The sequence below is a fragment of the Diorhabda sublineata genome, chromosome 1 (genome assembly GCF_026230105.1).
Source record: "Diorhabda sublineata isolate icDioSubl1.1 chromosome 1, icDioSubl1.1, whole genome shotgun sequence".
NCBI lineage: Eukaryota > Metazoa > Arthropoda > Insecta > Coleoptera > Chrysomelidae > Diorhabda > Diorhabda sublineata.
In genome coordinates, this window is record NC_079474.1 from 3928316 (window position 1) to 3955125 (window position 26810).

General features: G+C 30.9%; 3 protein-coding genes across 8 annotated transcripts in view; 2 read left to right on the forward strand and 1 right to left on the reverse strand.

Annotated features, from left to right (window-relative positions):
* Positions 1-1141: 1141 nt before the first annotated feature.
* LOC130442201 (zinc finger MYND domain-containing protein 11) lies at positions 1142-13287 on the forward strand. 3 transcript variants are annotated; one of them, XM_056776329.1, is made up of 14 exons: positions 1142-1201; positions 5476-5665; positions 5723-5789; positions 5838-6002; positions 6548-6790; positions 6860-7073; positions 7270-7466; positions 7595-7711; positions 7790-7993; positions 8451-8574; positions 9294-9450; positions 10705-10825; positions 12009-12176; positions 12535-13287. In XM_056776329.1, the coding sequence occupies exons 1-14, from the start codon at positions 1198-1200 to the stop codon at positions 12655-12657; spliced, it is 2094 nt and encodes a 697-aa protein (XP_056632307.1). In that variant the 5' UTR covers positions 1142-1197; the 3' UTR covers positions 12658-13287. The 3 variants fall into 3 exon arrangements, with proteins under 3 accessions (XP_056632307.1, XP_056632319.1, XP_056632316.1); XM_056776341.1 differs by having other exon boundaries at positions 5844-6002; XM_056776338.1 differs by lacking the exon at positions 1142-1201 and adding an exon at positions 2959-3140.
* A 2057-nt stretch (positions 13288-15344) lies between these two features.
* LOC130442226 (protein LZIC-like) lies at positions 15345-16835 on the reverse strand. The gene is made up of 4 exons (XM_056776343.1): positions 16646-16835; positions 16386-16521; positions 16179-16334; positions 15345-15621 (listed from the first exon to the last, which is right to left on the reverse strand). Exons 1-4 carry the CDS (start codon positions 16744-16746, stop codon positions 15487-15489), a joined length of 528 nt encoding a protein of 175 aa, XP_056632321.1. The 5' UTR covers positions 16747-16835; the 3' UTR covers positions 15345-15486.
* Positions 16836-17334: 499 nt separating this feature from the next.
* The window catches only part of LOC130453344 (eukaryotic translation initiation factor 4 gamma 1-like), a 54756-nt gene continuing 45280 nt past the window's right edge, over positions 17335-26810 (forward strand). Inside the window, exons 1-3 of one of the 4 annotated variants that reach the window (XM_056793039.1) lie at positions 17335-17649; positions 17702-17863; positions 26699-26748. In XM_056793039.1, coding sequence (XP_056649017.1) covers positions 17799-17863; positions 26699-26748 — 115 coding nt within the window. In that variant the 5' untranslated portion in view covers positions 17335-17649; positions 17702-17798. Of the gene's footprint in view, positions 17650-17701; positions 17864-22175; positions 22865-26698; positions 26749-26810 lie in introns of those variants that run through there. The other 3 variants (XM_056793048.1, XM_056793029.1, XM_056793056.1) reach the window with 3 other exon arrangements.

A 26810-nucleotide genomic window follows, 5' to 3' on the forward strand; every position in this document is an offset into this window, starting at 1 on the left:
TATGAAATTTCTCGTAAAATTCTTAGTTTTTCTATGAATTTCAAAATAAAATAATTGTAAATTTCAAAAATCAAAAATTCAATGAAGGTTTTTGAAAATCCTCTAAATTGGTTCCATTCCATCATGGAAAATGCCATTAATGGTATTTGGATACTGTAAAATGCCATGAAATCTCTAAAATTCTGAAATATTCTTCAAAATCTCTTCAGTAATTATTAAAAAATCTATTAATCTATTAACGCATCTCTCAAAATCCCCGAAATTTTGGCATACTTTCAAAAATAAAAACGAGGACTGGAAGACTGGTAAACACTCTTATCGGTTATTTCTAAAAAGGGATGTTTGTGTTACAAAGAGGGTAAATGATAAGATTCTAGTTATAACGCATTAGAATTTGAACATTCATTCTACGAACTGCATTCTTGTAAACAAGATTTATTTCTACATTAGGACTAGAAGTCGTGAATTTTAATTATATATATATATACAAACAGACCTCAAACATTAGAAAACATAACCTAATTGAACAAACAGATTTACAACCAACCCATGTCTATCCAAGGTTTCAAAACAACATGAATAAATGTAATTAGTTGTGTTTTTATTTTTAAGATTTTTTTTTCACAACATATTTAAATGGAAGATGAGTTTTGAAGGTGAGTAACTAACGTACATGATTAAAATTTATTAGTTTAGTCCGATGCTGGTCTGTCTAGTGAAAGTTTGTTGACCTTGCTAAAAAACATTGACCCATCACTATATATAATGGATATTATATTTTATTTAACTACAAAATAAGCAACACTTTTGTTCTACTCTATAGTATCCAAAAAATTTTGTAATGTTATTTTCAAAAAATAACGTATTATTCTATTGAACTCATGACATATTTGAACAACGTTGCCATACTTTAAAATAAGTATGAAGTAATGTTAATTTTCTCGTTAATTCTAACTTCAGTTAATATCACAAAAGATTATATATCTAAATAATAGAAGCTCACATTTTTCCATTTATCTTGCTTTTATTTTAATATGTGTATTTACACATTTTGTCTACATTATAGATTTCAACAAGTTCTGACAACGTCGCAATTTAAATGTCAATTGCCAAATGACGCTCATAGATATTCACTTAGGTTAACTTAGTTAAAAATAAATAATAAAAATTGAACTGTGTATAATATTTAAATATGATATGGGTAATATTATTTAATTAATAATATATAATTTATAATAAGTAATAAAATATTGATTTGAATGATGAAATAAACTATGGGCAACGTATCTGTACAAGGTTATACGAAACCAATGGAAGATTATAGTACAAAAGTTTAAAAACGAATATATCACTGATGAAATCGATCAATTTTTATAAGCTGTATTCTACTTATAACTGTTCTTATATAAGTAAGATATTATGGAAATTTATTCTGAAATAAATCATCCCAACGTTAATTATATATACATATACGCCAATCGCAAATCGTAACGGGCCATTAAAGATTGTGTAATTGGTTAGTTACAAATTGTTTTTAAAAATCACGAACAGGACCGGTTCTTAAAAATACATATAATAAAATTCTATAGAATATCACAATAATTTATGAACAATTGACTAGCAATACATATTTTTTCCATAAAATAACTAAACTGGGTTTATAGGGACGATTAAAAAACGGGTTGACAGCAGAAAAAATAATTGAAAAGATGATCACATTTTATGTTTATTTAAAAAGCTAAATACATTTCTACGAAATAAAGATAATAATATACTTATCTAACTCCTGATCAATAGGTAAAAGTGAACGAGTTAAATTAATTAGAAAGTTTTTGTAGTGTAAACAATGATTACAAGTACCTAATAGCAATAGGTCAAATATTTGTAAGCAGACATTTAACTAATACACTTAGAATGAAAGTGGAAGTTACACAATAGATAAATTGAAATTATAAATGAATTTTTCTCAAATCCCTGCTAAATGTACAGCTCTTCATTATAGATATGTTTATTCCATTATTCTTTATATTCATATCCTGTGTATAACCGAGAAAGTTGTCAACAAATTTCTTAAACCTAATTTAAAAAATAAATAAATTAAGTATCTCATTTTATTTCAACGTGCGTAGGTGCATTTTCACTTCGCTTCATGTATATTTAACCTTGCAAACAATTTTTTTGGTAATAATCAATGGTAAAATTACATTTATAATTAATATTTATTATTAAGATGAATGTTACTAAAATTAATCTAAAAATCCTTGAAAATCTGTATACTTATTGTAATTTTTAATCAATATTGTCACGTTTTAAATAAAACTTCGTGTAGAGAAAGGATCAATTCCTGCAATACCTTGCAATTGCAACTTAATTAGTTTGGTGCAATTTGTACTACCTGCAATTCTAGGGGAAAATGTAGTTATTTTTTTTTGTAAATCAACCAAATGTCAGATCAGCTGATCTGATGATTGTAGCACTTTTGTAAAGCTATTTAACTTGTGCTAAATCCAATCTTATTTTTTTGGTAGTATTTATTTAGATTTTTTTATGTATTTATCTGTTCTTTGTATTATAACCAAGGGTGCATAAGAAATAAAAAGGTTAATTATTTGTGATAATTTAACATTAAATGATTTTTCAGGCATTTTTTCGCACATTGTCTATATGTAGCGGTCATTATATTAAAGTACCGGTCGTATTGTTATATTAATTTCATTAATCTCTCTTGTTTATTTGTAAACTAGTAGGTTATATCACAATATTTAACAAATTTTGCCATATTATGTAAAAGGATATATTGAGCTTTATTTACACATACATTCAGGCTCTTATTATCCAATTAAAATTTCTAATTACGACTAGTGTTATGAAAAATAGTCACATGGAAACCTACCTTAATTTTATGAAGTTGACATTTAAAGAAACAGTGTTACCAATTTGTACCCTAATGCTATTTACGGTGTTCTGTAGTGATTGAAGATTTATATTTAATGCCCTATCTCATCTTTTATGCCAGTGTTTATAAACTAAAAATGTGCAATCTTAAGAGCTTGTTGATATAAGTGATAACCTATAATTTTAACTTTTATGTTAGCTGTACAACCGATATTTTGACAGTTCTCAAATAGGATAGTAAAATAGTAAGAACTAACTATTTTTACTTTTATTGATAGAAAATAAATTTTTAAAATCATTACAATATTCGTACTAACTATAATTAAACACTTAGATTGGATTGACAAAATTCGGTTTAGTATGTTTCTTAATAAATATATGATCTGCAAACATAGTTTGAATCCTGTTGGAGTTACCTAAAGCCAAAAAAATATCCGATATCACTGTAGAATTTCCTTGTTGGGATATAAACGTTCTGCTGAATAAGTCCAGAATACTTGGTAACCATAGCATTGAGAATGTTAATAAACAAATATTTTGCTGCTTAGCTTTAACTGGATCTTGGTTTTTTGCTGTTGTTTCTGTTATTTTTGCAAATAGTATGACAACAAAGTAACCTATTATGAATATAAGAAAATAATAGATTTTTACAAAAGGACTTATTTGAGAACAAGCTGTAAAGTTTTTATGAACTCTTGGATTTTGTGGTGTAAAATATATAACTTTTGCCATCATTGGTGTAAAATGTGTTGTTTTTTTACCAACATTTTCTTTTACTTCATTAACTATATTATAAATTTTGCTTACAACTCGTTCTACTTCTGAGGTTATATTGATGGGAGTTTCAATTTGATCTACTAAATTTTGATTTGAAGGACTTACTGTAAAGTTAGCTTTTGCTATGATGTTTTGTTCATAATCGAACACATCTAAATCAGTTTTGGTTGAAAAATATAGGATAATAAGACTTAAAATCGGAAGCAACCACATGAATATTAATTGAAAAGATAGTTTATACTTTTGTAAGTTTCCTGGGTTTTTCTCTAAAACTTCTGTGGTGGTTGTCGATTGAGTACCTTTAACTTGAAATAATTCCAAATTTGGCGGTATATTTAAATTTCCACTGTTAACACTATCACCAAATATTGGACCTACTGGTACTGAAAGATCATTTTTTTCACTACCACTAGTATCAAGCCTTTCACTATTCTCTTGATTGCCATCATATGGGTTATTATCTTTAGATTCCTTTATGATTCCAGTTTTAATACAAGTTTTACATTGCACAGTATTTTTTATCATTGTTAATAAACAATGTATGAATGAATACATAAGCAAAGCATTTTCTATGAAGAAATCATAAAAACATCTGTCTTCTTCAGGTTCAATTTTGATATTTCTGCTTGTTTTAATATTCCCTGGACCGTACTTCATATTTGTGATAGTTTGATTAAAAATAGATGAGTTAGACAATTTTTGTTTAATAATTTCTCTAAGGAAGTTCTGATAATTTTTTATGAACTGTTCAGTTTTATTCATTTTTGGTCCTGGTGTTCTTTTTGTAGTTACTTCGGAATATATTGTTTCTTCGGTATATTGATCTTTTATACCATTCTCTTCCATTGCTTCAATAAACTCAGCTTCTTCATTATTTTCTTCATATCCATATACTTCCTCAGGTTTTGCAGTAGTAAAAACATATTCAAAGGTTTCGTTTCTTACTAGTATATCATCTATCGTGTTAGTGAAATTTGTTGTAGGATTTTTAGGATAATTTCCAATTACAAAAACAGAATAAATATAAAATGATCCAATAGCAAGTGTAACTAATGCTTCAGACACAGCTATTATAACTTCACTAGTTCTTATATCTTGTAATAAGTATCTAATAAATATGTATACATAAACTATACCCGATAAAACTAGAGCAGAACCAATAACAGCATATGTTTCTAACATTGTTATGTACAACTGACTATTGAATGACTTACCGCAAGGTTTTAAAACACTTGTTGTAATATCTATTCGGTTATGTACCCTCATATTTTCTAAGGTAATGGGGGTGTGATAAATATAACAGTACCTTTACAGCTATTGTAATTATACAGGTTAATATTCAAATGTACACATTTGACCTGATTTTCTTTTATGGTATGTATGAACATTCTGGAAAGAGAAATTTGTACATCCTGTTATATTGATATGAACGGTTGAGAGACATACTGACATTATTACTTCAGATATATTTCAAGTTAATAGTCATAAAGCAATATGAGGTGTGATAAAAAATATGGGGAATGCAATTCAACTGAGTCCCTCATTTGTTAAGTTTTTGTCCGTTACAGCTTCTCAGTCTGTTACATTTATGAAATCGTATTTGGGATTGAAAGGCATTGAACAACTCATTAATTACTTTTTCAAGTGAAAAAAGTATTAAAAAGCTCATAAAATGGAAATTAGTCAATGTTATTGTTTTCTTCGATTATTAAAAAAAAAAAGACCTGGAAATGACCCAAAAGCATGACAATACTCTTTGCCATAAGTTATATTTGATTATAGAGTTTTTGTCAATAATTTTAGAGATGGTTATCAGGAGACAAACCGATCCGATTCACGTTAAAAATGTATGGAATGCAATCAGAACAGCAAACTACAACAGGGTATCTGCGGATGTTGGGAAAATTACAAAATATTTGCAAAGTATAGATGATTATACACCTGAACAAGTAGAATTATATATAAAGCAAATTCTTAGTGATAAATTGATTGCGTAAGTGTACCTATGGAATAATATATTAATGTATAATAACTAACAGGTTTTTTGTAGGCCTGTTAAAAAAATTGATCCATCTAGTCCTCATCAAATATACAAAATTCCCATACAAGATGAATCGGTAAGTTTATTTCCAATATAAACAAGAATTTTTTTTATTTCATATTAGTTTCAGATTACATTTGATGGTAAGGACTGGTATTGCTTTGAGTGCCATTTAGCAGGCGACGTTATTGAATGTACAAACTGCTTTCGGGTATTTCATCAAAAATGTATCACTTCCGGAATGAAAAGATTTGAAGAGCAAAGGACATGTACAGACTTTTCAGTTCAGGTAAGTCCAACAATCATACTGTATACAGAGGCAAAGACTTTTCTGGGAAACTATAACCAGAGATCTGCTGAATGTGTCAGCTTGAGTAAGAACTACCTGCGATTACTAACTGGAGTCCATATGAAAACTCTAGACTTTTAGTAGAGTATGCAGCATGCAGAGGACAAACCTCTATCCACATTCTGTTGAAGTTTAAGATACTAAGGAACATATGACCACATCTAGGAGAGTATGAAATAGAAGATGAAGATATCTGGTAGCTACAGCCATACCATATTCTTTCTAAGAGAAATTTGATTAAAAGATCAGCTCTAAACACTGAGTATCGTATCAATGAAGAGGCACACAATAGATCCTTTGCGTCAAAGTGTATATGATACCCCAATATATACATAGAAGAGTAAAGGAAACTGAATGTCCTATAACTTTAAGAAAAAATTCTCATGACAAAGTGGTCAGAAGTAAAAAGTTCAATAATATATTTTAGTTATCAATATAATATTCTTCTGATGTAAAAATCTTTTAATTAAATTAATATTTTTCAGAATATAACCCGATTTGCAACCGAAGCCACAGAACCTTCTGGATCGTCCTCTAGGGCAGTTACAATCATTGACGAAGAAGAACCAAGAAAAGGTACTTCAAATGTTGTAGATAAAAGTAAATTGGCATTTGATAGTAAATTATGTTCAATATGTAACTTACAAAGAATTGATACAACATCTTCAATGGGTAAAAGTGAGATTAATTATCTATTGAAATTTGTATTGCACAGGATTAGAGCTTGGGTAAGAAATATAATCATCAATTATTATTATTATTATTATTATTATTATTGATATCTGTATTAATTTTAGCTTCCGAATACTATAACTCGAACGATAGCAGCTGAAGACCATCCCGATTGGTTGTCAGATAGTGAGTTGACATGGAGAGCTAATCAACTGTTTTGTGAACATACAGATATGTCTGTGATTGAAGTTAAATTAAATACAGAAACTTATACTAAACTTGCCGATTTTCTGGGAGACGTATTAACAATTTACCATAATGTAACAATATTTCATGGAAGTAAGTTTTTAAATCGAATATTTATCACCACCTTTTTAAAATCATCCACAGCAACATTGTGAAAATGTTTTTGTTTTCAAATATATCAAGAAATTTTTCTTAATCACTGTTTTTATCAGTAGTTTTTCATGTTTTTTAACTTGAAAGCTACTTGACTAGTGCCCAGTGCAAATATACCTATTCTTACTTTTTTTAGCGAAATCACAAGAATTTGGTGCTGCAGAGCTAATGCTTAGAGATACCTTATACGATCTTGCCGAAATGAGGAACTGTTTCGATTGTTATAAGCACAGTAATGAAAAATGTTGTGCGAAATGGTTCTGTCTACCCTGCAGAGTACCCCATAAATTAGTTTGGGCGAAACAAAAAGGTTACCCTTATTGGCCAGCAAAAGTAAGTTAACTTCATCATAGTTGAATAAAATGATTTGTATTAGTTCTTTATATGCCACCATTACAAATTATATAAACTAATCTGCTCTTAGAAGTAGAATTTTTTATTGTACCATGTATATTTTCTAGGTTATGAGAATTAATGATAATAATTATGATGTGAGGTTTTTTGGTGGGAAATACGAAAGAGCCCTGCTTACAAAATCTTTAATAAAACCAATAGATGTTCCTAAAGACAATTTAATGGTAAGTTGTGTAAGGTACATTTGAACTACTTTGCTTAATTAGTATAGTATGATTATATTATTCGATTTTCTGCTTCAGATCAAAGAATCGAATGCTTTCAATAAAGCTTTCAATGAACTGAGGTATCATCAAAGATTATTGCGTGATCCAGTGGAATTGGAAAGATTATTAGCAGAGTCTAAACCGAAACGCAAGTTGTTGTATAAACCGAAATCAATTACACCTAAAACACAGGTTCCTAAAAAATCAAAAACTATAAAAACATCGGTCAATAGTAAACAGGTGAATTTATTTTGTTCCTTTTTGTATTTTAAGTAATTATTATTGTAACACACAGGGGTCTAATTCATAGTTCATAAATCAGGTTTATAAATTTTTAATTAACATTTCCTGTCATGAGCTACTTTGATAATCAATATAATGCCCATTTTGAACAATTTCAGAATATTTGATTACCCATTATACTCATAAAAAAATCAAAAATAATAAAAGTCAATTGATCCGTTGAATAGATATTAATTTAAGGGGTAGCTAAAATGAAGTTTGTATAAAATTGTTTTAGGAAATTCGAGCTTTGTACATTTGGGACAGTGATTTGGGGTACTAGAACTTATGAAATAATAGAACTAGTTGACTTTTTAAGACCATTTCTGTCCATTTTAGATTTTTAGAGACAAAACAGACATGGGCATACTATAATTTTGTTTATTATTGATTTTATTTGTTTGTTTTATTGTAGACGAAGAATTCCAAACCTACTACGTCAAAAAAATCTTTGGATACTTCTACACAAGTTTCCAAATTGGGTTTGAGTCATGGATCGCATAAAAGAAAACGTCGCGAAAAAGAGAGTGATTTTATTCGTAAGTGTGTCATTTTAGAAAATTCCAAATAATTTAAAGTATCAAGTGAAAACACGAATCTTAGGTTTAGGTATAACATAAGCAATAAAAATATGTCCTACAACATCTATGGAAGTAATCCTGAACCCCACACCACTAGGTGTAGTGGTAGAAAGTGAAATGAAACATAAATTGAGTAAAGAGGAAATCCTTTGGTAAAAACATTATAAAAGCCCACCAAGCACATTTCGTTTATGCAAATGTTTAAACACATTTAATGATCTAGACGTGAATAACCTGGTTAAGAAAGCACACTGCGGTAGAAGGAAGTGTATATATTTGAAGAACTAGCAAAAATAGCAGATAAGCTAGCATAGACATTCTACAGTTCCCTTTTGTGAAAGAAGATTTAACTATTGAGACAACATAGTAGGAATATGACTAGAAGAGCAATTCTTTCTCAATTTTCACATCAAGAAACTTAAACTGGTAAAAGGAGATGGTTGGAACTTAGGACTCTACATGTTAGAGCATATTGGAAAGGGTAGGAACATTTACCTAAACCAAAGCTAGTGGATATTGTACAATATATCAAAATATACTTGATCTGAAATAAAGTACTATTTTGATAGAGGATTCGGCATACTTGATCAAAACTCTTCAGCTACACCCTTGTATATTAGAATAGTTCTTTATCTTCTTGAAATAATAATTGTTCCTACAATTTGTTTGTTTTCTAGATGTAGAAGGTATTGAAGAAAGGAAACGTAAAGTATCTTCAGATGTAGAAGCAAATTCTACATTTAGCGGAAACAATGTGATAGATATTTCAGATGGAGAGATAGAAGACTGCGAAGAATATTCCTATAGGCACAATAATTCCGCGGAATCTTTTAGGTAAGATAAATTGTTTTCGTTTCGTTTTCCACTTGAATGGAAAAGCGGAGAACCTTGACTCATAATCCTGGAGAGCAATACATGTCATTCTAGTGTTGAAAATTATTAGCAAATCATTTGTTCTAGCAAAAATTTATTACAGAAAGAAATATGTTTAGTTTCATTGTAAAGTGCTCTACAAACCACGAGCAATCCTGACATCAAACTCTTATTTATGGAACAACAACAAAGAGTGCTAAAGGACTCCTTATTACCTCATTTGCTCTGCAACATGATTGCCATGTGGGTATCGAAGCAGGAAGTAATATAACTGTTGAGCTAGTGTTAACACTCTTAGTCATTAGAGCTCTAATTATTTCCTGCTGTAATCAGTTTATCACATTTTTTCTAGAACAAACAAGAAAATTACCGGAAGGTAATTTTCAACATCTTGTTTAAGGGTTTGGGATTGTAATTAAGATCCCATGTTTCAATCCGTTTGGAAAGTGAGATGTTTTTGAACAAAATTCATACAACTTTCAAATATTTATGTATAATTGCAAAGAAAATTTCTTCCCCGATAGCTTCTTTGAAGTTAGGTATTGTACCAAGTGGTATTCTGGTAACAGCTATTGTCATATCAAGGCACATAAATATCTGTGAATGTTTTAGTGAAAACATTGGCAAGTAAATGTGACTGTTAGCTAATAGAATTGCTTTTTTTGCAGTTCTGGTACAATGAGGTCGGTTAATATTTAATCTTAATTAAAAAAAGTGACTAAAAAGAGAGTGAAAACTAAAATCCCAATACTCTGACCCTCGAAAGCGCATAAAGAGTTCTAGAAAAGAAGAGGAAAAATTGGTTACCAGTCGTTTTTTACCTTAGTCTATTGATTTTATTACGAATATTGATCTTTTCTGGGTTCTTTGTACTCAACGTTTTAATATTTTGTCTCCTTTTCTTGGGTATGCTCAGTGTTTAGAGCTGATATATCACTCCTTTCAGAAACTTCAAGATGTAGGATGGCTCTAGCTGCTAAAGATCTTCATCTTCTATTTCATACGCTCCTAGGTGTCTCATATTGCAAAATAATGTGAAATCAGATTTCTACCTAGCGGGATCTTGCAATATCTGCTAAATTTAGTGTCTATTGAGATAATTAAGCCCCTACAAAACTCCCCATTCTTGTTTTCTTAGCTATTCATATAACGAATGATGATACCAAAATTGGCTATTTCTTGTAGCAACATTAAAATACATTATTTTCGTTTCAGTCTAGACGAATCATTCGAACAAGTAACAAGTTCAACAGAAAATTTTGGAAAAATGTTATCGCCTAAAAGTGAATCCGGAATGCAGCCACTAGATCAGCCCTATAGTGATTCGGTGGAAAAGGTAAAGTATTTGTCTATTGAGACATGAGAAATAACTCGACATTTTCTTCGAACATCTACAGGATACTTTTTAAGTAAATGAAGGAGCTGATAGTATCGACCAAGGAACGGCACAAAAAGCAGATATTGAACTAACATCTCATAAAGAAATTATAAAAAGTTTAAAGTAAACATAAATGCCAGAAAAGTTCCAGGGTTTGATCCCGTTTATCATTAAAAGAAATAGTGATTTCCAAAGTGGTCCAGGTGCAGCCCCAGGGGTCCACGAGAAGCTCTACAACAGCAGTGTACTTGAATTTGCATAGTTAGATCTGATTTTTTGACGAATTGGTAATATGGTGTAAATGTATCAAATAAAACTATTAATAAGTATTGTTGAAAGTGGTTTACAAGAAAAAAAAAAGTTTGGGAACTCAACTACGGAGCTATTGCCAACCAAAGTGGTCTACAAACAATTCAAAGATTTCAGAATAAGGTACCAAAGAACATGCACCTTTGAGGCCTCCACAAGGATCAGAATATTGATTAAATTATACTGAAATTTGGTACGAGTCATGAACTATGACTCCATAACCACACCAATGTGGAGGTACTTCAGTCTTTTAACAATAAAGAAATAGAGAAAAGACTAAATTCGAGTTGGTGAAGTGATTTAGTTAAAAGCGTATTGGGGCGTACGTTATTGGGTAAGACCTGAGCTAATTACTCAATTAGTTGTAAATTGCTTATTGATCTTATTATCAGATTGTAATGTTAAGACAATGCCCTGTAATGGTACTGATAAAAAGCTTTGTTTCCCAGAAGTGTTTTTTGAGGTTGTAAGGAACCCAACAAAAAGGTTTAACTTGTATTTGGTTAAATCCAGTCTGGAAAGGTTAAAACACTTTCTCTTTTTTCTTATAAAAGCATTTTTCAACGATACGGAAAGTATTTAGGTCAATGAAAGGCGTTGATGTTACTTTTCTAGCAAGTATATCAGTATTCTTCAAGTTTTTTGATTACTGCTTGTCCATGTATCTGTAGAATGGGGTTTTCACAAGAGGTCGAAGTGATCGGATACTTAATATCCATAAAGCAACAACAAAAGAAGAAATGTTTGTATTTTATTCTTTTTTTTTTTCAAAATTTGATATAAATAAGTTGACGTTATTGGTAAATTGAAATGTTTCTATTATAATTTTTAGATGAGAAGAAAATTGGAATGCCTTCCTAATAAAAAGGAAATTATCAAATGCGCAATGGATTGTATGCAAATTGAAATCGATAAAATAACCAACGATCATAATGAACATTTAAAAAGACTGTTTGAATCGCACAATCAACAAATATCAGAAACTAAAAAGAAACAGTGGGTAAGTTACTACTACAACACTCACTTTCCTTAATTTTTTTCTTCTGTTTTTTGCTCCATTTCAACAATCCCTCACTAACTTCCTCCAACTATTTTTTCAAAGGTCAAAGCCTTTGAGTATAGCCTTATTCATGTATTCTATAAATTGCACTTTTTTAGTTTTAGTTTAATTTTTTTAATACTAATTACTACTTTATGTTGATTTGGTCACTTTCTTCTGTATACCGTACCAAAATTTATAATTTCCTATTCAATTGAGGTTCTCCATAGTTGAAACTGATTGTGGATAAAAACTAATTAGTGTTTAGATAAGATACAAGGTTTGTAGTAAGTTACATACACGTTTGTTTTTTTTTTAGTGCTACAATTGTGAACAAGACGCTATCTATCACTGTTGTTGGAATACAGCTTATTGTTCCCAGACGTGCCAACAGCAACATTGGCAAGCGGAACATAAAAAAGTGTGCAGACGTAAACGTTAGAACACTACGAACCTGGCATAGTTTTAGAAAAACTAACTGATTTATTTTTTAACAAGTTCGACCACTTTTTTTTGAAAATTCCATCCCAAAAATGGCTGCTATCTTAACTCGAAACTGAAAAAAATTGATAATTTGATTTTATTAAGAAAATTTAATATTAATAGTCTAACATGTTGAAAGATATACAACACAATTTCTTTTTAATCATTCATATTATAAAAATTGGACAATTTTCACTATTTTAGATCGAAAACTGTTGGTTTCTTTCTGTTATAAATGATCGAAGCTGTTAAATGGGCAATGGAACATTGGTTCTGCTTTTTTGGACCGGTATCAAGTTTCATGGGTTATTTTTGTTTTTTCGAATAGATACGACATATCTATTATATATATTTCTTTTATATCACATACTCTATTCATTTTTTGGTATTCGAACTGAAAATGTAGGTACGTACCTCTACTAAAGTAAAATGATCGAATTTTTTATTTTATTTTAATGATTCTATAGGCAAAAATACATGTACAATGTACGTTTTTTTAATTAAGATTGTTTAAAAAAGAAAAAAAATAGTTTTGTTTATTTTATTATTATTGCTACTGATTACTTGTAATTATAATCACGAAATTGTATTGTTTGTGTTTTATTTGAATATTTTCAGTTTCTTTTCTGCATTTAACAAGAATATGAATCGTTCTTGAACCAATATATGAGATAACAGCACCTTGGTCGATTTGACAACGTAGTTCATAGTAGAATAGTGACCGGCCAAGGGCCGTTGTGGTCCAATAGAAACTACCAAACGTCTATAGAGAGCTTGAACCTTTTATCGAATTAGAATATAAGTCCTAACCAGCTGAAGAACAAGAATTTGCTTTAGCTTGGTTTCGCTGCCAGATGAGAACCAAACGATTGTCTCAGTCACAGCATCAATGAAATCTAGCACCTGTTCTTCCGTGAAGCTGGTATCGAGTTGTCCCGCTCGACTCACGACCAGCTGCAGATTAGATCATCTCTCCGATTTTGCGTGGCAAGTTACCTACTGCAGGTACAGTTTTACGACGTTTGGAGCCAACTCATTGTTCTATGGAGTTTCTTGGCGTCTTAATAGGCTTCACCTGACCTCCGGGATGAAAGCACCGGATGGAGAAGGGTTTGAGGTCGAGGCAACCTTAGAATCTGGTGCCTTTAAGCCCTGAGTCGTCTCGGTAGTCTTGGCTTTTCTTCTCCACTGATATTGTGGTGTTTAAGCCGGGGCTTGTCAAAACCACTGGACAGAACTTCGATATCGATTGAAACTGATTCTTTGGAGGTAGTGAATTCCGTGGTTCCTGGTTGCTCAGAGCCCTCGGGATGATGAGGAGGATTTACTCTTGCAGGACCTTTAAAATTTTACCAGATCTCCGCAGGCATTGTTCGCGACACCAGATTAGGGCTCAGGTGCCATTCACCCTCAGACACAATTTGCTCTTGTCTAGGATTAAGCCCATAAAAATGTCAAGGTTCAATGGCTCCTTCAATGAATGGCAACGAAGTGTATACTAACTGTGCTGGATCAAGTTTTTTAACCTCTCCCTTTCTTCCTTCGAGTTACCATTCTGTACAGCTTATACATTAATTTCCGAGATGCAATGAGTGAAATTAACATCAGTATTTAGTGCAGGTTTATCCCAAAATTTTGTTAAAAAACCTTACAAAAGAATAGAAGGATAACTGAAGAAACCTGTTGTTTAATCTTAAATCTTCAATTTTGTGGTCTGGGATATCATGGTCCACATTGCACACTCCTTCATTCCTCAATAGAAAAAATTGGGGAATCAAAGACCATGCCGATTTCTTCTACAAGTACAAACTGTCCCTGAAAGACCCAGGAAAAGTAGTTCACGTGAAATCAGACATCACAGTTAAGTGGACACTTTATCATGACAATAGCCATTTTTATCGATGTGACTTAATCCTCAAAAACTCCTAGTTATTCCTTCTAGTATTCACCTAATTTTAGTCCTTTAAGACTTTTCTTTAATTGAAATGTGTCTTGACAGGAATTAATTTCAGACTGTTACTAACCAGTTGTGCTAGAAAGGTTGAGAACAACTCCACATGTGTATATTTACCCAAGGGAGCTACTATGAATGGGACAGTTATAAGATAAAGTGAGATTATTTTTTACCCTAAGATTTCTGGCTCTTTCAAGTCTAGGTAGAAACTTGATTGAACCACGTGGAGAAATATATAGGTTAGGATTATCAGAGAAAAGTTTGTATAAGATGGGCTTGTTTAAAAACCGCTTCATTTCTGAGATATTGGGCAAAAACTGGGGAAATTTAGTCAAAAAGTACCCAAAAAGGGTAATTAGGTTTCTTAGTTAATATGTATTGTTAACAGTAAGTTTGATTTGTTTCTAACAATTACCCATACCATATTTGTAGATACATGACCAGATCATCCGATTGTCCAAATGGTCAATGGTGACTATTAGTTCAATTAATTCAAGTTTCTACTGTAGTTAGATTTTATTATTTAGACAAATAATGCAGTATTTGCCTTTCAATGACCAATTCCTAGTGAATACACTATGTACCGCTGCCCACGATTACTCACATTTTGAGAACCAGTTTATCATCTTGAAAAACCAATAAAAAAGCGAAAAAGAGCAGTACTGTTCGATGTTTTGACAATATTAAACGAATTATGTTTGCTTCAACATTTAATCATTATCTTCAAGCATATATATTTATGAAAAACAGTATAAAATAATTCATTTATATGAGAATTATAAAAACAACACCTAATATTATAAAAATCGTCAAAAAGAAGCATTAAAAAAATATTTATTCATCATCTGGCATTTCTACAAAATTAAATTCTAAAAATGCTTTGGTTATGTGATTGTGCTTCTCCAAAAACCTGAGTTCTTCTGTTGTTAGTTGTTCATTCAATTGTCGAAGAGCAGTCAAAATTTCAGCCTGAAAAAATTAACTACATATAGTGCAAGGTTTAGGGTACTTGCGGCCAAATTATGCCAAGTGGCCCCCGCCCCGGCCGCTCTTCAGATGAAAAATTGGTTTACCTTATTTTAATCTCACAACAAAACAAATGGTTGGGAATATCTCAAAGTTAAACATTGATGAATACTAAAAATTATATCATATCCTTCAACTTCACAATAATGGAATTAACACACAAAGCACATTGCATATTAACAAGTTGACTGCCAAGACAAGTTTCAGAATTTCATTAAATTGTATTATATCATAAAAAACCATGATCTAAATGAAAAGTTATCAACAAAAAACATAGAAAATGTAGGCTTTCTTGTTTAAGAAAGTTCAAGGAATTATTTCATGGTTGACTTAATTAACAAAACAAGTTACTCCATAATTGGCAGTCATCTTCTTAATACATGTTTATTTTACTTTTTACTTACGGCCCCTTTTTGCTTGTGGCCTAGTGGTAAATTCAACACTGATTGCATAGTATCATACTCCTTTTTACTCACTTTAAATACAAATAATTAACATACCTTTTGTCTATCTCTTGCTTCCATACTGAGCTTGTTGAGTTTGACTTCTTCATCTATTACTGATAATCTTTCCCTTAATCGATTTGGTTCTTTTTTACCAAAAAGCCTAATTACCTCAGGAGTTTTGAACGCTTTGGATATAGCAGCTTGTGTAGCCTATAGAAAATATAAAAAAAAAAAGATTTTTTCGAATTTGTTTATACTTACCAATTGCACAGCACTTAAGGTACTTATAAGGGAAATATCCCCTTTTACTAGTTTTTTCAAACTATCATTTAGTTCTTTGAGTTGTTCCATAGTTTCATTTTTGGTTTCTTCATATTCTTCTTTGTCTAAATCATCTCTTCAACAAATAATTTAACAATATTTAAATTTCCCAGAACAAGAATATTCGGTATATTATATAAGTTTTGGGATTATAATTTCATCTTAACATATTGTGAATAATTGATAAAAAATGAGCTTACTTGCAATTTTCTAAATCTTTTAATTGTTCTACTAATCTGTCTAATTGGTTTTCCAGATTTTGCTTTAATTTTTCCGTTTCCGCTTTTCCGTGAGAAGTCATATTTATAAGATATAGGCCTAAATTCTTGACATTTTTTTTTCAATTTTGAGGTTAGTAGACCGGGGTTTGTTTATTTTGACATACTGGACAATTCTTATCATAACGAAATAATCAACGAATCATGTCATTTATAGTCCAGTTGTTATTGAAATTTTATACGACGTAATTTCAGAATATCCATTTATTGGAGTAAATCTATTAATTATGTTTCGATTACTTTTTTTTAATTTCTTAGTTTTCTACCAGATTACCGTAGATTATGGAACTGGTTCTGGTTCCTGTTTCTATAGCATAGAATACTTAATATTTTAATGTTTAGACTTTTATTTCGCCTATATCTTATTCCATTAGTTCTTCTAATATTTTTCAAGTATTTTTCTATATTCTTACACTCAACTTTCTTTCGCCGGTAAACATTGTCATATTTTTTATATGATAGTGGAGAAAAATGCTTTTTGAAAAGATATATACAGGTATTTATTATATTATTGAATAACCAGACTATTTTAACTGTATTTTAATAGAATGAAAGGTACAGTTAAAAGTTTGTCTTTGATCAAGTGAAATACGATTTTGATTGGTTAGCTTAGTTTGACAAAATTCCGTTAGATGTGCTTATGCAAAAACGTGAAAGCCGCGTGTCATTTTCGATAAAGTGAAAAACTTCTTAATTTACTTTGTATTATTTAAAGTGACATTTTATATGTGTATTTGAAAAATAAACTTTCAGTGTTCCCGCTTCTTCCCCTTAAGAAAATTTAAGGTGAAATGAACAAGGACATCCTGTGAAAATATGTTTTTAGTTTAATATTCCGCCATTTTGAAATTTCTTAACCTTCTTCCATAGTTCAGACAGTTTAAGTAGTGTTATTTTTTTTAAATTCCGTATTATTTGGTGCGTAAGTAAGTACAATGATAGTGAAAATACCAACAAATAGAATATGTACTTTTATAGAGTTCCAGTAATGCGTCAATGTTGAACATATGCAGATTTTACCTAGAATCGGTCTGCCACGGCTGCTGTAAGGGACTTTGCGCCCTCCAAGGCTGAAATGAGCAGTAATCAGAAACAGACGGCGGCAGGCGGGCCGCAAACTCAAAGATATACATCTTCTCCGTATCCTTTTTAAATAACCTAGTCCTAGTTACACCCATCTGTCACACCAAAATCAAAATGTCAAACGAGGTTTCTGCATGTTGATAATTGTAGACTTATTCGAATATTTCTGATTTACCTTGAAATTAAATATAAAACTTTCAATTTCTTCCTTTGTTGAGTGCACTATATTTACAATTCCTTAAAATTTACTCTTAATCTTAATCATATGTGTTATATTTTGTTTTGCATCTTTTAAAAATATGTATGCAGCTAGACATTAATGCATTTCCTGATTTTGGTGTGCCAAATGGTGGCTTGTAGCTTTCATTACTCAATAGGTATTGACCAGAATCAGGTAGGTCTGTCTACATTCACTTGCTTAAACTGTGTTGCTTAGTTTAATAACCCATATGGTAGAATATTGACGGTATTTTGTAAAAAGTAAAACAAGCCATTTGTTTGTGATTATTTTTTCAAAATTTCATTAGGAAAATTATAATTATAGTGACGTGTTTTTCACTTGAATGTATTACATCATGCAATGGAAAATGTTTAATAACAATAATTGCTGTAAGTGGATGAATATAAATAATGTTTTGTATAAAGTTACATAAGCATCCTATCAGTAGATATGTGAAGAGATTACTTTTTTATGCCACGTCGAAATTTACGTAAAAACTGATCTATTTAACAAAAAAAATATTCAAAATTCTTGAAAGTTTAAAAAAAATCTCGATTTTATATTTTTTTATAAAATTCGACCATTTTATTTTTTTTATAATTGGAAATTCTAACCAAGTAATATGCTTAATGCACATGTTGCTCCCATTGTAGAATCATTGTGAAATTTGTAAGTTCCCATACAGCGTTGCCACGTTGACTTCGCTTAAAATATGGTACATTGAAATGTCGTGGGAATATTATTTTTAAATGAAATTTTAATTGTATAATCACAAAGGAATGTTTTTATCTTAAATTGGACTGTGGAATTTATATAAGATAATGGAAAAAAATAGTACTGGTGCTGATACTAAAATATTTGTTTTTTTCCAATTTCGGCATTAATAACTATATAATGACAGTTTATTATTACCAAATGTTTAAATACTCATTAAATAGCGAACATTTTCCCACTTTGTAAAACAATAATCGGCATACAAAGTTGATAAGGAACTCACCATTAAGTTTGTTCCAACTTGCTAGTCCGGACCCTTCTGGGAAAAGTTATTGGAAGCGTTTAAATGATATTTTTTACCGAATCTCTGGCTATTCACTGTTCTTGTATTAGTACTTTCTATCAATCAAGTATGAAATAGACAGTCCTGGAAAGTCTGTTGGAACTCAAAACAGAATCGTTCATATAACTTTATGTGCTCGGTTGGAACAAACCTATTGAGAATTTTTCAGAGTTATACTTAATATAACAAGCAAATACAAAGATGAATTCGTTGCTTCTAATTTTTATTTATAACTTGAAAACCAAATCAAAAGTTACATAAGATGAAAGTTACTTATAGAACTGAAAATTTTGTGGCAGAAAAAGTTGTTAAGACCATTTTTCGTTTATGCTTCTTTCTTTCTACCGTGAATTTTCTATAACAGTAAAACCATAATGGTGAATAACTTTTTAGTTTCGTAGCTATGACAAGTTCGTGTCAAATTCTGAAATTCTACATATTCATCTTCCTCCAAATTACTGTTGTTTAAATTAATTACAAGTCTATTTGAGGTACATGTTGTTTATTATATTGGTTTTTAATTCTTTTTATGTGATTTATGGCATTTCTTCAATTCTCGGTGCTAATATTCGAGTTTTCTCAAGTAGGGAGTGTAATCATTTCGTCTATAGTATAGTCTTTGGCAACTATTTTTGTTCCTAAAACCACCTCCTTTGTATAATGCTAATAGAAATATGGATATTGTTCAAGTAGAAACTCCTGTCTGCTTAGGAAGAATGTTTAGTTGGAAATTTACGAATTTGTCTCCAATGATATGATGCGTTATCTAACCCAATCACATTGTTTGTATATAGTGCTGATATTAGATATTTCAGAATGGGGTGCTTTGGTTTCACATTTCCAATTATAATTTGTCCAGGCTTTACGAAGAGTATCATGGCTGTAAAATTGTTTCGTCCATGTGATTGATTTGTCTTTGCATTGATGCTGATTACTAAATTTTTCCCAAGCTTATTTCAAAATATTCTAATCAATAGATCAATACTTTGTGACTTTTGCTTTATTTCTTGCACTTTTAATCCTCGATTTTCCTCTGCCACCTTATTTTTTTTCGTCCAGGTCTAGTTTTCTTTTTTTTTGTATCATATATCTTCCTTATTAATAGTTCTACTCTTATTCTTTTAACACTTTTAATTAGTTTTATCAAATTTAGGAGAATTCCTTCTCTCAACAAAAAATTAACATCGAGTTTTGTTGTTATTAAGTTTTAATTGCCTGTGAAAATTGTAATTTTAGTAGATCAACATTTGGAAAAATGTACATTCTAATAGAAATAGTAACTGCTGAATCAAGAGCTCTTTGACACATTTCTTGTGGTGAATAAATCCACTTTTCAACTATTTTTCTATTTTAAACTTAAGTTCATTGCAGGTTTTGACTTTTTCTTCTATTTTTCTCCATTTTTTCCTGTCCATTGTACAGGTCACTTGTTACTTGACTTCCCCATTGGCTTTTTGGTCTTCCTCTTAGCCGGTTCTTTAATGGCTTCCATTCTGTTATTTTTTCAAATTCACCTTTATTTTTCATTCGTTTTATGTGTCCTCGCCATCGTATTTGCTGTGATTCTATAAATCTGGTGATAATCTTCCATTTAACATTTTTTTAATTTCAGCGTTCACGAAGGGTTTATATTGTCCGTCGCCTAATTTTTTTGGTTCATATAATTTAATTTTTATATGTATAAGAAAGTTAACACCACTAAGCCTCTTATTTTCAAGCAAACATCAGTAATATATCGAATAAGGGGGGAGGTTTTAATTTTGTTTTCTTCAAAAATTAAAACAAATATTAATTTTAACACATAAAGATCCTCAAACTCAAAAAACGTCATCTGGTTGGGAAAAGATAGTTTTTCTTTTCACTTTTCTTCTACTTAGTCTTCCCATAATTTAGTTGTAGGCCCCTTCTACCAGCTTCCTGCTCTTTCTTAAAGAATGTCTTCTTTAGGTCTTCATGCTTTTCGTCAAGCTCCTCAACTCTAGTGATTAACTTTTTTCCTTTTTCAAGATAGTCAAAGAAAATTATCCCACACCAATCCCAGAAAAACCTATGCCTGCAGCCAGAAGGGTCTTTGCTTTCTTCGATGCTGGTTCTATCTTTTCAATCCACTGTTTTGATTGTTTCGGGTGTGAAGTGATGGACCCATGTTTCATCCATGGGCTAAAATTCGGCTTTCTTTCTGTGGAACATTGGATAATACTCGATGGAAATATCTTCACGACGCTGTTTTTGTTTCATTGTGAGCAAATCTATAAATAGAAAGTGGATATTCAAATCTTGATCGTAACATTTGATTTATAAAATGGATAGCATCTCCCGGGTCTAAATCCATATTGATTTGTTGCAAGATGAGTCTTTATATACTTTTTACACCTCGTATTAACGATGGAACTCAAAATCTTGTAGACCGTTTTAGTAGGATGACAGGTCTGTAATTAGAGCCCATTTTTGATTTTCCTTTTTAGAATATGAGCCACTATTCCATTTATCTTTCCAGAGTAGCTCTACTGACTATAGTCTATTCAGTAGTTCTTTCCCCCTTATTTTAACGTCTGATTGACGATCTCTTCTGGTCCTCCGTCTATGAAAACCCTTTTTTGTATTCAAATCATTGTTCCCAAGCACTGCTGTGTGTCTGTAATTTTGATGTACTGGTTTGCATTGATTTCCAGCGTTTGATTATTAGCTTTTTGTTTCTTTTGTGGCCTTATTTCCAACGTTTCTTCAATTTTTGTTCCTTCTAGAATTTATTTGTAACCATTTTGACCACCATTTTTGTTTATTTGATATTTCAATGATAAATACCGATTTACAATATGAATTTTATCACATTTGAATCACTCTGTAAGTATAAATATATTTTTCAAATGAGATTTCCTTTTGATTACGTTCAAAATAAATTTTGCTAAGAAAAGAAGAGAGAAATTTTTTTTTTTTTTAAATTACAAAATTTTCTATAAAACTCGTAAAATTATTTCGAAGCACGGAAAATTTTTAACGTTTGGCAACGTCGTAAGCTAGTATTTAGTTTAGAAAATGATGGCGCATGCCCTATCGGTTCCTAGTGGCAGATTTACGAACTACTCTACTGTCATAGTCAATATAATGGCGTGTGTCGCCGAAAACCTATATTGACTTGAATAAGCAAATCGTTTGATTTTTTAAATTATTTATCGCTAATATACACAAGTTAAACAGGTTTTTGTTAACTGTAACTTAAAAATAGTTGTAAGCCAAATTATGTACCCATGGCCATGTGATAGTTTTTAACTAGGGAAATTATTTGTAAAACGCCCTTATTGATTTTTGCTGTTGGGTGCAGCGCGACGTGCTAGCATGTTCGAGTTTCGCTATTTTTTATTTAATACGATCAAACTGTTTTTATAATCACCGTATTGTGTTCATTGTGATCCATTAAAAAACAACGCTTTTTATCGTGAGTGACATTGAGTTTTGTGGTTAATTTTTAGTGTTTAATGTATCCATCGCTAGTGGTTGCAAAATCCAGTGATGATTCACAACATGTCACAACGTAATTTTATAGAAATTATATCTAAAATACATTCAGAATTATTTAATAATGTCGTTTCAAATAAATATATACTGCATGATATGTTTTCGTCGAGGAATTAAGTTTTATTGACTAACAGCATATTCTAAATTCCTTGTTTTAATTGTTCAATGAACATGGTTTCGAGGTACATATCTAACGGCACTGTCAACGTTAAACAGGATGGCATGTGCCCGCTACCGCTGCATCCTTATAGGGTGATGCAACCAAGTAAGTCTTTTTTTTTTAAATAAATATGTATTTAGAAACATCAAGGTTTAGTCGGTGGCCATTAAGACGCACGTGTGCAACGGCCATAGTTTTAGGCCAACTGTAGATGATAAAATATCAATTGTGTCAGTTTTTTTTGGAAACTTTTCATAATTCTAATGAATATTTTAATTAGAAAGTGTCTAATAAAATAAATTCATTAAACATTGTTCTTCATTATTACTTGGAACGATTACAAGATGTGAAAGTTTTTATATAAGATCTATTTATTAATACCTATAGTCTGTGTTTCATAGTGTGGTTTTTTTTTTATAAAACCTAACCATTTTAAATGTGACTTCAATCAATTTTATGCATTTATTTGTTTACAACTCATCTGCCAACACTGCCATCGTCAGTTGCATAAGTTTCGATTCAAATCATTATGTATTAGATTTTAATATTTTGAAACAACCAATACAATATTTGAGACATTTCCAAATTTTTTATGGACCAATTTGAGTTTTTTTTTGCTTGAAAGTTGCTATAAGCATTTCTAAACAATCTTAGATCCTCCCATGTATTTAAACGCACTTTTTTCATATATTATTCACAAGATAATATCAATTTGTAAAGGTGCTGAATTGAATTTTAATTGAATCTTGCAGTATTGACACATTACATAAACCAAAAGTCAAGGTGATTGTTTAATAAAACTATTATTACGTTGCATAACATTTTTAAACGTTAATTTTATAAAATAATTAAGGTATATACATTTTCTATAATTATTTCATCCCATGATCTCTTGTAATTATTAGAAATTGTTATTCACACGTCTAAGTTAAAATTTTGATGGCAATATTTCGAACTCTTGGAATATTATGTTTGGCAACGTCGAAATACAGTTGTTTGTTTAAAACTTATTTTATTAAACACTGTACTCGAAATGATGAATAATTGTGAATAACGTTGAATGACCGGACTATAAGGAGCGTGTGCTTATTAAAAAATCAATAGGGTACGTCGTCCTTCAACGGGCGTCATCATCGTCGGGATAAATTCATCCCTCCCTTGAACCGCCGAAGCCTGTGTGCAGAATGCACCTCTCGTGCACGTAGAGATGGAAAATCGTGCTCGGTTAAAAAATAACAGTTTCGTAAACTCAACAATCGAATGTTTCAATGTTTGTTGAGGTTTTATCATTTGCTAGATCAAAAAGAGAATTTATATTGAAATTTATCAACGAAAATGTGACTTCCAGTTCCGCAAAAATTACCGTTCCGACGTCTCTATATTTCTCTATCATTACAAGATGTCGAGGTCATAGATCGGACGTTCCCGATCCGACGATCGCTTCCAGAGGACCTTGACCAGTCGAGAGAATCACCTACCCGCGCCTCCTACTAATAAAGTTTCGGCGGCTTTTGTCTACACGGTGTCATTGCGCTGACGGATGATTTCCGTTGTTGTCTCCTCTTTTGCGAAATTACTAAAAGAAATAATTTTTGTATGGGCGCGAACTTCCTTTTAACATACAGGGAGCGGTAATTAATTTTAATCCATGAACGAAATATTCGATATGGGAGTTGGGTATTATGATCAGTGATCTGATACAACGGGTTTATAGGTCATCTAAATACGGGGTGTGACGAAAACATACTATCATGAAAACTGATGAATATATTTTATTATAAATGTTTTCTTTGTGGGAATATGGCAAATGAAAAACCAAAGTGTACTCCTTTTAATATATATTCCGATCTTGGGAACCTATCATATGTTTTGAATACTTTATTTATTTGATTTCAAGTGATCTTAGCAGTCTTTAATGACCCCTAGCCTTCCAATTAGTAGCTTTTTAACGCGAATAATAGTATGTTTGTCTTTAGAAAAGTGTAATGGTCTCAGAACGACGTATAAAACAAAAGTATGTCGGTAGAATTCGCGTATGATGCTTTTTTTTTGTATAAATCGAATTTGCTTAAAGAACCGTTTGAGTACGACAAAATAACCTGGCACAGGATTAGAATAAAATGATTTATTATGTGTACCAAAGACAACCAATATGCTAACACGAGTATATGACGGGCAGTTATCACTAATAGATATTAGATTTTTTAAGAGGGATAACTTTGGCAGTAGGGGATCTTTTTAGTGGTACAAATTAATGATAATAAATTGTCACTGGCGTCTCAAAAACCGGGTGGTCAGCATTTAAATAAAAACTATTATTTTTTCAACAAAATAAATATAAATATCAAAATATTGTCGTACATGAATAGCTGCTGATTAATTTCTGTTTTACTTGATTACACTATATGTATCTGTTGTTTATGGATCATAATGGTTTTACGTTTTCTTTATAATATGAAGTTATTTACGAATCTAATTTGTTTACTACGATTTGTTGAATAATATTTTTGTGTTTACAAACGACTACGTATATTTCAGATGATAAGAATATGAATAAAACTGTTTTGCGATTAACTTACTTCGGCAAGTGTTTTATTTGTTCCTTGAAGTTGCTTACTTCATATACGAGGATGGTCCCAGAAGTATCTGGCCCAACAAAGAAAACAAAAAAATTTTAGAAAAAATATAGGCTCAATCGTTCTGCAGGCATCTTCCTGTCGCTCGTTGTTCTGCTTTGCGGTGTAGTCCTACTTAGAACTTAGAAAAAAATCATTATCATACCTTAACTTGCTAAAACTGAATATTAAATTATAAAATTTAAAATAGGCGAGTAAAATGTACCTGCCTGTAAGGAAGTTTGGTTTAAACAGGGTACCAGGCGTGGACTGAACCCGTTTTGTACCCCATTCGTCTATTAGAATTTCGGTAGTCTCTTATCTGACGTAAATAATCTTGTCGCCATCGAACTATCCTTGACGAAATGCTTTTAAACTGTTATAATTGTATTCTGGAAAATTTGCTATGTTTTGCTGCATTACTTCTAATGTCTCAACGCTGTTCTCCTTATATAAACTATAAATTTTCGTACGTCTAAAATCTTTAGTAGCTTTGTCAACTGATGTTTATATATCTAAATCTTCATTCGCCCATGGTGTAAAGAACGCCATTTTTCTATTAATTTAAAGAAATTTTTGAAATAAATGAATCTCACCAAGTGACGCCACTGCTTATCGCAGACTGTCTCTGGCGGGAATATTTCGAAGAAATTGTGTACAAACAACAGCTTCGGCCAATAAAAATGCGTTTATGTTTACGATTCGATGTTTTCATTGGTAAACAGTGGAGATGATGAGTCCACGTGGACTGATGGTTTGTTAGATGTTATTCTATTGCGGCGACCGTTCTTAGTTGCCCATCCGGTATATAATAAGCTGATAAATGACAATCAAATATCGATATTTATAGAAAGAAAATTTACTTTCCGGCCCCTCTAATAGTTTAGTTTACCTCAGGGACAATATATTGTTCCAAATAATGATAATAATAATAATGATAATTTCGTGCGTAGTGAAATAATTATTTATTTAAATTTGCTTTTGTTGAATTAGAACATTCAATTTTATTATTATAGCAAACAATCTATATTTAACTAATGAGTTTTCATTCAATAATTAGTTTAATGTCTATAATTATACCTAGTTGTACGTTTTCTTGTATAAATATTTATAAATATTGACCACTGTTGATATTGTTAATACCATATGGACAAATACTTCCTAAAAATTTAAAACTTTTTTTTTTACCTGGTTTTGTAAATAATTTTAAACCCCTCGTTTATGGTAGGGCGCCGGTATATAGAATAGCACCATGCAAATGGGTCACTTCGGTGTTAAAGTTTATCAGTGTAATTACAAAATTTTCCTTAATGGACGATTTTAGGTATCAGCCTATCCCGACAGCAATTGGCCACGAGTATGATTATTATTACAGTACGTATCATTTAATTTTTATTTTTGATTCTTCTTTAACCAAAAATTCAATCGATAACAAA